Below are 11,793 nucleotides of genomic sequence, written 5' to 3'. Positions count from 1 at the left end.
ACATGCGTTTATAGGGGCAAAAAGGGGTAAAACTCCTTTTGGTGGTAAAGTAGGGGACATGTCCTCCTTCCGCTCCCAGAAGCTGTACCCATACGTGCTATGCAGTGGGTTGCAACAGTAGGTGTCGGTATGAATAAGTAGATACACCTTGTAAGATCGCTGTAGCTAGTCACAAGACGGTGGACAGCTTGTAAGTAGTCACCTTGGCCATGGCTGTCGACGAAGGCAACCCGTAGTGCATCTTTCAAGCTGGTGCGACAACGGAATGATACACGAAACCGTACAGCTTTGTGATAGCTCCGTACACAATTGGAAAATTGGCATTGGGATTGCAACTAATTCCATCGACTTTGGATCGGGTATGCGGGACTACATACATTATCAACAACATTTGCGAGGAGCGTTATGCACGTAGATAAGGTCCTCTTCCTCGGAGAAAAATCGAGAAAATGGATATATAAATGCTCCGATGTTTTGGCAACACGCCTTTTTTAAATAAGACAGTGACAGCCCTCTTTCCCGGAAGAAAAACAGGAGAATGGATATATATGTATATATATATATATATATATATATATATATATATATATATATAGAGAGAGATATATATGTGTGTGTATATATATATGTATATATATATACATATATACATATATACATATATATATATATATATATATATATATATATATATATATATATATATATATATATGTTTGTAAATGGGTCGATAATTCGGCGACATGCTTTTATCGAAACAATAGCAAACTTGCCTGAATACAATAGCAAAGGTTTGCTGTTGTTTCGATATAGGCATGTTGGCGAAACATCAACCCACCTACATCTCCATTCTCCTGTTTTTTTTTCCGAGGAATAAGGCTTTTACTACTGTCTTATTTATGTGAACAATGTTCCTCGCGGATGCACTGGACCCCCCCCCCCGTGAGGCACTACCTTTCCGTGGTGGGGGGGATTGCGTGCCCCACTAATCCTGCGGGCGGTTGGGAAGGCTTGTAAAGCGCCCCTTCCGGCCAAAGAGGAGGGGCCAGACGAAACGTGCCTCCCGCAAGGGCTCTGACTCGTTCAGAGTAGGGATTAGCAACCCCTCGGCCCCAGCTTTTCAGTCTTATCTGGGTCTCGCCGTACGCCGTTGGATCCGCAGGTAGCGATGAAGGGATCCTGGTCACTGAGGGAGTTGCCCTGCGGGTCAGTCGGGGCAGCTTACAAACACGTGGCTTTGGCCCGAATTTGTGATCCTGCGGATGCCTCGTGAAGTCTCCACACGAGGAAATCGGCTGGTCAGGCGTCGTGTTTTCGCGACACTGGCTTGGAGGCAAGCAGGTCATGTGACGGGTGTTGAGGGGAGGGCTACCGGGTGCAATGTCTGCCTCCTGACATTATTAACGGGCCGTACCTCGGCTTGCCACCAGGGTGCATGGTTAGCACCTGCGAACCGAGGCACTGGCGCCCGCAGACATATGCCCGGTAGCTCTCGCGGCAACTCTTTTGGCACACTGGCCTGCGTATAGCGTGCTGGTAGCCCTGGCGGCTCCTCTCTTAGAAGTGGACCGTCCCCGTGTTGGGCTCCGTAGTGGGCGGGGAATCAGCGCGCCGAATATAAACACATACTTATGGACACTTTTTCATCAACCAACCCCCCAAACCCCGACCGTCGTCCACTACCCCAGTTTCTGGTCGTAAGATACGCCAAAGTAGATGACCAAGGAGGGACAGTACCGCTCCGACTAAACCCATTTCAGCGCCAACAAGCATGTTCCAAGATCGGGACACCCAAGGATGTCTTTTCGTATGCGGACGGAGGCATAGAAGTGCATCTAACAGACGACCGCGAAATCCAGCGCATGCTTAAAACGACCACACTTATCTACAAAGTACGAGGACAGGGAGAGGTTAGGGTGCCAGTATCGGTGCACCCTCACCCCTCTAAGAACTACTCCAAGGGTGTGATTACTTGCCGAGACCTTCGCGGTGTGCATGACGAGGATGTTGCTGAGGGCTTATGTGAGGAAGGGGTAATAGCGGTGAGACGTATCAAAAGGAGAGAGAGAGGAGAGCTGACCGATACTGATTCGATTATTCTGACGTTTTGCTCTGAGAGTGCCAGATAGGGTCCGCGTGGGATATCAGTCGGTCCCTGTTAGGGTCTATGTACCGGATCCAGTCCGATGCTACCGATGCCAGACGTATGGTCACTTCACGGACAAGTGCTGGAAAGAAGTTAGATGCGGAAGGTGTGCGGAAATAGGTCACCAACACTGAGTGTAAATCAGAAACCGTGAAATGCGTCAACTGCGGTCAGGGTCACGTGGCGTCATATCGCAGCTGTCAGTCCTTCTTGTTAGCGAGAGCTGTCCTGAACATCAAAGTGAAGGAAGGAGTCTCGCTTCGGGAGGCCCAACACCGACACAACGATGCGACCACCACAAGGACATACAAGGACGCCCTTACCAATCCGGCAAGAAATTTAGCCCAAGTAACACCCGCGGCCAACGAGGTACTGAAACTGAGTGGACTTGATGATTTCAAGGGCATGACTGTAAGCGAGTTTGTACAGCTGATACTAAGCACACTTGTATCAACTGGCTCTGCTGTTCCGTCGTACCGGAAGTCGGATCCTCCGGAAAAGAATCCGCCTGCGGCATTGGCCTCCGCTAGAGAAGCTCAGCCTATGGGGCTGGAACCCCCTGGTGGGGCTGCCAGAGAGCCCGGGGCTGGGTCGCGACCCGGGAACGAGGGATGGACCACGGTCCAGCGAGGTCGTGGACTTCGCCCCCCATCATCGCACCCCGGCCCAGCCCGTGCTGAAGACACGCCCTCCCGGGCTCCATCTTCCCCTCCATCCATACCAGCTACGACGGGATCTGTCGTCGCTGGCACAGGGGCGCTACGAGAGCTGCCCCCCGCTGGCTCCCCAGCTAGTGGCCCTGCCGGGAGCGCCGGTCCCCCCGGCTCACGGGAGCCGGACAAGGTTCGGCATCCCCCGGTCGTCGCTCCCTCCCGGAGCCGCCCCTCCGAAACTGTTGTTCATCCGGGTTCTCTGGACCTTGGCACTGCAGGGCGCGCCGCCAGGTCGGCGTCTGCACAGCGGACGGGGGCCGGCTCCCGCTGTCGACTCCGCCCCACTCACCGGGAGGGTCAATGGGTCCGCCTCCCATTCCTCCACCTGGGGACGGGGTTGCGGGTCGGCCCACCTTGCAGTCCCCGGTGGCGGGTCGTGCAACAAAGCGTGCGCCTCCTTGGCCGACGTCGCCTACGGAGGGTGGAAGTCCCAAAGCTCGGCCAAGGGTCCGGCTTACCTCCACTGAAGTAGAGCGTCGCCAGGGAGATTTGTTTAGTGCAAAACCCTAGGTGAACGCTTAAAGCAGATGTAAGCTGTACCGATGGATCTTAACCGTACACCCCACATACAAGCATACAAGCATGCCACTGACGTTTTTACAATGGAACATGCGTGGCTTGAGGGCCAACATGTCGGACCTACACACACTCTTATCTTATCGTAACCCGGTTGTGGCATGCTTACAAGAAACAAAGGTATCTGATGACACCTACATTAACGTCAAATGTTACAGCATCTTTCGGAAAGACGTGAGAACCGACACCATCGCCCATGGTGGGGTGGTGGTTTTAGTTCATCACAGTATACCGTGCTCTCCTGTAAGTCTTAACACTGACCTTCAAGCTGTTGCTGTCGTCGTCGACCTTGGGTCGCTGAGGCTGACTGTCTGTTCTATCTGCCTCCCTCCTGCTGAGGAAGTACCGGATTCGACACTACAGTCCATCTTCGATCAGCTTCCATCGCCGTTCTTGTTGCTAGGTGACTTCAACTCCCATAGCCCTTTGTGGGGCTGCAGTCACACAAGCCGCCGAGGCCGACATCTTGAGCGTTTGCTGAATACAAATAATCTTTGTGTTGTTAACACCGGCCGGCATACCCATATATCTCTGCCGTCCAGCACTACTTCAGCGATAGATCTTTCTATCTGCTCCTCGTCCTTTTTCTGTCGGTTGTTTTGGTTCGTTGAGAGCACTACATATGGGAGCGACCATTTCCCAATATGGCTTGGGATGAATGTTGAACACCCAGGCAGGAGGCCTTCCTGCTGGAACCTTCGACGTGCTAACTGGCAAAAGTTTACCGACGAGTGCCATATTAGAGTGCAGCCGACCGAGGACGACAATGCAACGTCTCTTGCACAACAAGTGACATCCACAATTACCGACACTGCAAGGTCTTGCATTCCCTTGACATCACCTGAGCCGCGCAGGATCCCTGTTCCCTGGTGGTCAGAGGACTGCAAGGCGGCAATTCTTGAGCGGAAGCGGGCGTTCAAGGTATTTAAGCGTTCTGCAACGACCAACAACCTCATGGGTTTTAAAAAGGCCAGAGCATTGGCGAAACGCACAATACGTGAGGCAAGGCGTACATCATGGAGGGAATATGTAAATGGTTTAAATCGTCACACCCCACTGAGTGCAGTGTGGCAGCGAGTTAGTCGCATTTCCAGTAGGAGCGTCTCCACTGCAGTTCCGGTGTTGAGAGTGGCAGGAATCACGATATTGAACACACAGGAAGTTTCCAACAATATAGGTCTCGCATTTGCAGAAAGGTGCCGACATGGAACAGACGACCCACGCTTTATTCGTTACGAGGAACAAAGTGAGAAGACGGCGATCAATTTTAGAATTCCTGACTCAGAGATCTATGAGTACAACCAACCGTTCACTGTCATGGAGCTCTGCACTGCTCTTAAGAGAGCTAAGAGTGTGTCGCCTGGATTGGATTAAGTCCACAATGATATGTTGGATCACCTAAAGAAGGAGTCCCTCCATGCTTTACTTTTCAACTACATATGGTTGCAAGATGACTTCCCAGAGCCGTGGCGGGAGGCCATTATAGTCCCGATACAGAAGCCCGGAAAGGATAGTTCCGACCCACTGCACTACCGCCCAATTTCGCTGACTTCATCCCTATGCAAAGTGCTAGAGAGGATGGTGAATGATCGTCTCATGTGGTACCTTGAAACCCACGATTGTCCTTTCCAAAGTGCAATGCGGGTTTCGGAAGAACCTATGCACTGTTGACCACCTAACGATCTTAGACACAGCTATACGACATCCTTTTAAACAAAGACGTCACACGATAGCAGTCTTCTTTGCCATTGAGCGGGCTTATGATACCACCTGGCGCTACGGCATTCTTAGCAAAGTACACAAGTGTGGACTCCGAGGTCACATGGCACTCTTCATTGAAAACTTTTTACGTCGTCGATTCTTCCGTGTCCGAGTGGGTGGCATGCTATCTGATCGCTATGAACAAGAGAACGGTGTTCCTCAAGGGAGCGTGCTTAGCGTAACCCTGTTTGCGCTGATGATCGATGATATCGCCGACTGTCTGCCACCTACCATCAGTCGGTCACTGTTTGTGGACGACTTTGCCATCTGGTGTGCGGCATCCGCAACGACGTCTGCTGAGAGGCAGCTTCAGTTATGCCTGATTCGACTAACTGAGTGGAGCCTTAAGAATGGCTTCAAATTTTCGACCACCAAGACTAAGTGCATGCACTTCTGCTCACGGATTCGAGGCTGTAGAGACCCGGGGTTGCGACTGTATAATGCCACTATCCCAGTTTGTAACGACATTTGTTTCCTGGGCCTCACGTTTGACCGTCGGCTCACGTTTAAGCAACACTTTAAGATGGTTAAGACTAAGTGTCTCAAGCGCATGAACCTCATGAAAGTAATGTGTCGTATGACGTTTGGAGCCGATAGAAGCACCCTGTTGAACCTTTATAGGGCTCTAATTCGATCAGTCATCGATTATGCTAGTCCTGTCTACGATAGTGCTCCTACATCTTCAAAGCAGGTTTTGGACACAATCCACCATACATGTGTTCGTATAGCCACTGGGGCGTTTCGTACGACCCGAACAAGAAACTTGCTGGTGGAAGCGAATGAACCGACCTTGCCTCTTAGGAGACAACGACTTACTTTGAATTACGCTACAAAGGTTTCACAATTTCCGGATCACCCAGCCTTTAAGTTCATCTTCTCTCAGACGTTGATTCGTTCTTTCTTGAGGGGGCGGCCCACGTCAGCGCGGCCGATGTGCCTGCGCGTCCGGGACTGCCTGGACGAGGCGGATATTACGCTGGATGACATTGCCCCGCACACTCTTCGGGACCCAGCTCCGTGGAGACGTCTGAGTATTAAGTATGATTTGGAACTCTGTCAGCATCTTAAAAATGGCACTTCACCACGAGAGTTCCTCACGTATTCGTTGGAACAGATCTCACAATACGTGAACTCATTACAAATGTTTACCGATGGGTCCAAGGGCTCAACAGGAACGGGTTGCGCATTTGTTTGCGGTGACCGTACCGTAGGTCTATGCCTCCCGCAGCACATGTCAGTTTTTTCCTCAGAATTGTTTGCCATTTTAGCAGCGCTTCAGTACGTTGCTTGTCGTCCTGAAAGGGATATAGTCATTTTGACCGACTCGCGTAGTGCACTTTTATCATTAGACCCGACGGCGATGTCGCGTGACCACTCATTTTTGACTCGCTCAATTTGGGAGGAATTGGAATGGCTGGACAGCACTTCCTGTCGTATCACATTTATGTGGATCCCCAGCCACATAGGAATAATGGGGAATGAAAAAGCCGACGCCGCAGCGAAAGCTGCGGCGTGTGAGAGAAGCCCAATACCAATTTATGTACCCGCTCGAGATCTGAAGTCAGTCATTTCCAAATACGTCCGCAATGCGTGGCAGCACATGTTCGACCAACACCTCCACGCTTTCAGGGAAATCAAGCCCCAACTGGGTGATTGGGAATCCTCCCATCGCTGAAGCCGCTTCCAGGAAGTCGCCCTTTGTAGGCTTCGGTTGGGTCATGCATACGCCACACACTCGTTTTACTTGACGCGTAGGGATGTGCCACGGTGTGATAGATGCGGGGACCGGTTGTCTGTTGAACATGTGCTCGTCTCATGTCGGCGCCTTGAGACGGAGAGGCGACGATTTTTTCCTCCAGCGCCCCTTCATCGGTTACTCGGTCGAGACCCATGTGGCGAACTTGGAGATATACTCGCATTTTTGGCACACATTGACTTTGACGTTATTTTCACTCACCCCTCAGTGTAAGTGCGCCAGTGATGCTACCTGTTATCAGTTGACAACATACTTATCACGTCGTCGCAGAGGTCGATAAACGTCATCGAGTGGGCGCAAAATGGCCCCGATGCCGACGCGCCCTTAAAACCCAAATCACCACCACCACCGGATGCACTGGACAACTTACGTAAGCTTGAACCTTTTTCGAAATGAGTAGCAGAAGTGAATTCAAACCTGCCTGCCGATGATCCTACTCAATTTTCAGGTTTCTTTTTGAAGCAGCGAGCCACAGCTTTACAGGACACCAGCATTAAGGGGATTATACAAGGAGCAAATACCAGTCGTCAAATAGCCCCAACAATCTGGGTTTACCTTGTTTGTCCTTATTTGATGAGACGGTCTCGATCTAGGTATCTTACACTGGGTACAAAGGAATTCCTGTAAATGGCGCCTCCAGCTCTCTTAATTTTCACTTTTCGGGGGTTCAGTTTTACCCCCTTCCCTCGCTCCTACCATCCGAGTACATCATATTCAGCTGGCTAGCCGGATGCGTGCTTAAAGTGTTACGTATGAACGTGGACCGTCCTGGGCCGTCTTCAACAAGATGACGTGGTCCGGCCAGTGGATGCAGGTCAAAATATGCTCCAACGAAATTCCTGGTTGCAAATCATTTGCGGCAGCAAACAGCCATTACGATCTAAAAATACCGCAGCACCAGACGTTCATCTTCAAGGAAACCGACGGCAACTGGTAATTAACAATCAATCACACGGGTCTCGATTAATCCATAAGGGTCACTGACACCAGACAAGTAGGTATTATATGAATCGTTGTGCTAGCCGGCCCGTCAGGTGGTGGGGTCCAGTGCCTCTCTGAAGCACAGCGTCATGGCCCGCTATCCGGCTCGCCCCTCGCCCGCCCCGCCCCCCCCCCCCCCCGCCCGACAACGGACAGGTTAATTGCTAAGTAACCGGGGCCATACAAGACGCAACTTGGTGATGGAAAAGTGCGTAACTCTGCTTGACATAAAACTGGATCCGTATAAAATTAATGGCATGCCAAATGGAGTTGCGAGTTTCGGTGGATAAGCACCTTCGCTCTCTTGTCCTTGCCTGTCATGAATGGCCACCTTTTTGGACTTTGGGATCCAGTTCTCGTCATTCCAATATGTCACTCTTTTCACTGTGAAACAGGGAGGGACATTGGTAAAGAAGGCATACATATGAATTCGCTATCGGAACTAGCCATGGAGAATCCTGTGAAGTCCGACACGAGGGCATCCGATTATGTCTGATTTTGGGCAGGACGTCTCACTCTCCCACTTGGGGTGGAACGTGTGTTCGCCCACACAATTTGCATGGAAATGGGTGTGTTGCAGGTCCATCCACCGTTTATCCCCAAAACAGTCCGATTACAGGGGCCTGCGTGTCTGCAGGTATTCCGGGAATCATGGTCCCTTCGGCGTAATTAAGGCGTTATCAAAGCCTACGCATGACTCGCCCGTTCTGCTGCCGTATCGCTTCGCGACGTCTCCTCTCAGTAGTGCGTTTCTTTGCGTTTGTATTGATACTTCCTACTGCGGATTGAGCGCGATACATCGAGCACATGAAACTGAAAGGCAGAGAGCAAGTTCCGGACTGCCGCACCAGGCAGGCAAATAGCATGTCACAATCAGCTGGGCGGCAGGAACGGAGGCATCGAAGTGACGGGCTGGAGTGGCAACGGTGAAAAACAGACGTGAACTAAACACAGCCACTCATATCGCCTTCAACTCCTGTGCATCGCGCCATTCTAGAGTTGGTAGAAGTCACCTTGCATTGGTGGGGCAAGAAGCTCTGTGCACCTTACGCGGCGGCGTCACCAGCTCACTGGAGCTTTTCCACCTTGCACATGATAGGGTGCGCGCCGATAAACAGCGTCGCCCCCGTGTAATATTTCAGTTTCGTCTCGGGCGTGGCCGTGAGGCGGTAGCGCTGCAGCAGGTAGGCCAGCAAGAACTTGCACTCCATCATGCCCAGCCGGCTGCCGATGCAGGCGCGCGGTCCCAGGCCGAACGGCATCCAGCTGTACTGGCCGAGCTGGCGGCCCTGCTCGCCCAGCCAGCGGTTGGGCAGGAAGCGCTCCGGCTCCGGGAACACCTCCGGGTCGCGGTGGTACGGCCACAGTGGCAGGATGACAGTCGTGCCCTTGGGGATGCGCAGGCCGTCGTACTCCCAGTCCGCGCGTGCAGAGTCGGAAGTGGCGCGAGATGAGCGGCGAAAGGCGCAGCGACTCCTGTATCGCGGCCTCCGTCACCGGCAGCCGCTGCAGCGCCTCGTACGTCAGCTCCACGCCGGCTGCCTCTTCGGCGATGCGGGCGGCGACGTCCGGGTTCTTGGCGAGGAAGTAGGAGGTGATGGTGAGCGTAGTGCCAATGGTGTCGTAGGCGGCCATCAGCATCTCGGCGCCCTGCAGCATGACGAGTTCTTCGGTGATGTTGAGCCTGCGACACTCGGGCGTCGGCACCTTCTTGTCGATGGCGTCCATCAGTGCGCCAATCAGGTCTGGGCGCTCGACGCCTTCGGCGCGCCGTTGCTTGATGGAGCTGCGCACCAGGTTCAGGAAGTACTTGAATGCGGGAACCAGCTCCCTGCCCATCATGTAGTTGGCGATGCTGGGGAACGAGGTCATCAGCGTTGTCATCCACGTGTCTGGGGTGTCTCCCTGGGCGCTGAAAGCCGATGCGTACTTGACGAACGTGCTACTTGTGTCTGCGACGTTGGGCACCTTGATGCCAAAGGAGAACTGGGCCATGATGTCCAGCGTCAGCGGGCCGAACAGGTCCTCTCGCATCGACAGCACTGGGGTCTGACGCATCTTCGCTTCCATTCTGTGGAATGCCTGCTGAGCGCACTCAACCATTGTGGGCATCATGGCCTTGAGCTTGACACCGGAGGCCAGCGCAGGAGCGAGCATGGACCTGAGCATCTTCCACTGCTCTCCCGGCTTCATGTCAAGCATGTCACGGCCGTACGGAATGTCGAACAGGATCGGCCGGTCGGGGAAGTGGTCAAAGTCTTTGATTAAGATCCGCTTGGCCAGCTCCGCGTCAGCCACAAACACCTGCGGCCACGGGCCTTCGTACACGCCCCAGACCTTGCCAAAGCGCTTGGCATTGCGCATGTCCTCCTGGTCGGTGGAGGTGCGGGCAGGGTACCGCACGCTGCCCACGAACGGGTACGGCTTGACGACGGGGATGCCGAGCTTCTCCAGCGTGCCGTAGTTGCGTGTACCATACTTGTACAGCAGAACCAGCAGCAGAACGACCAGCAGCACGGGCAGCAGCACGAGCTCCATGACTGCCGTCGCCTCCGCCCCGGAGAGCGCAGTCTGACCCGCTACCGACGGCGTCCGACGCCGGACGCGGACTGCCGGGCGGCGCGCGGGCGCGTTGGGACCGCCGCTCGCCACAAGGTCAAACGCATCAGGAACACTCAACAGTCCGACTTGTTGCATCGCTCATGGGCTGGCGGTTAGGAGCCGGGGTTCCTTACAGAGAGTGGTGCGTGGTCGCTCCACAAGACCCAGCGGCTGGTTTACGGTGTGTGTTGCGCCGCCTGTTTGCGGTGCACTCATGAGTGCCGGGTTAGTGAGCGATTTGCTGAATATCACTGTATCATGATGTTACTGGCGTACCCCTGAGGCCGCCCCTGCTCGCGCCGCCAGTGCTGCTGCACTTTGGTACGCCGCGGCCCCGAATGGCGGTGTACTGCCTGGGGCGCCACCCGCCGGAGTCAGCGCCGCCCGCTCGCTTCGCGGGATAATACAGTTGCCGTTTAGCAGCGCTCGTGTCTGGTCTGGGCAGACAACACGTAGACTTGAATATGGCGCAGCCGCATTGAACCTAGAGTAAGCTTAAGCAAGCATAAGCAGCACATTGATTTAAACAGTGTTAGTTGTGAACCAAGTCGAGATGCCTGGATTTCGTCCTCCTGAGGAATTCGACTTCACATCGCCTGAGAGATGGCCGACCTGGCGTGATCGGTTCGTCCGCTACAGACTGGCATCGGGACTACACAAAGAGGACGGTGACGTTCAAGTAGCTGCGTTGATTTACAGCATGGGTCCGCAGGCTGAGCATATCGTACCAATATTTAAGCTTACTGCTGAGCAGAAGGAGGATTTTGAAGTTGTTGTCTCAAAGCTAGACGGGTACTTCATTCCGAAAAGGAACTTTATTGCAGAGCGTCACGACTTCGAGCTTAGATCTCAAAGCTCAAGCGAGACTAATGAATCGTACATCAGAGCTTTGTTCTCTCTAGCTGAGCATTGCAGCTTCGCTGACGCTGATGAGCGTATCAGAGATCGTCTCATCTCAGGAATGTCTGACATGGAGCTGTCCCGTAGAATTCAGCTGAAGTCACTAGAGGAGGAAGTGTCTGCAAATACCGTCATTTCGATGATGCGTATTGTCGAGATCGTGAACGGCCGTGATAGCTCTGATCCGCCTGATATCAGTAGTGTTTGTGCACCGGCGCGGCACAGGCAGCCGCGCCAGCAGCGCCAGCAGTACAGACGTCAACCGCAGCCTTCCACCGCGCAACGGCAACAGCATAGTCAGCGTACCGACTTTTCAACAACATGCAGATACTGTGGAAGAGCACGTCATGCGTCTCCGA

General features: G+C 53.3%; 2 protein-coding genes across 2 annotated transcripts; both read right to left on the bottom strand.

The window, feature by feature from the left end:
- Window positions 1–8,678: 8,678 nt before the first annotated feature.
- On the bottom strand, window positions 8,679–9,351 carry LOC119097364 (cytochrome P450 3A19-like; the record flags this gene model as incomplete). Its single annotated transcript, XM_037220411.1, has 1 exon — window positions 8,679–9,351. A coding segment is annotated over one exon (351 nt), but the record flags the coding sequence as incomplete, so codon positions are not given.
- Window positions 9,352–9,355: 4 nt separating this feature from the next.
- On the bottom strand, window positions 9,356–10,529 carry LOC119097363 (cytochrome P450 3A21; the record flags this gene model as incomplete). The annotated part of the gene is made up of 1 exon (XM_037220410.1): window positions 9,356–10,529. A coding segment is annotated over exon 1 (1,116 nt), but the record flags the coding sequence as incomplete, so codon positions are not given.
- Window positions 10,530–11,793: the final 1,264 nt, after the last annotated feature.

This window comes from Pollicipes pollicipes, unplaced genomic scaffold (genome assembly GCF_011947565.3).
Source record: "Pollicipes pollicipes isolate AB1234 unplaced genomic scaffold, Ppol_2.1 Scaffold_4295;HRSCAF=5057_pilon_pilon_pilon, whole genome shotgun sequence".
Classification (NCBI taxonomy): domain Eukaryota; kingdom Metazoa; phylum Arthropoda; class Thecostraca; order Pollicipedomorpha; family Pollicipedidae; genus Pollicipes; species Pollicipes pollicipes.
Note: the sequence above shows the minus strand (reverse complement) of the source record. Positions and strands in the feature narration are given on the sequence as shown.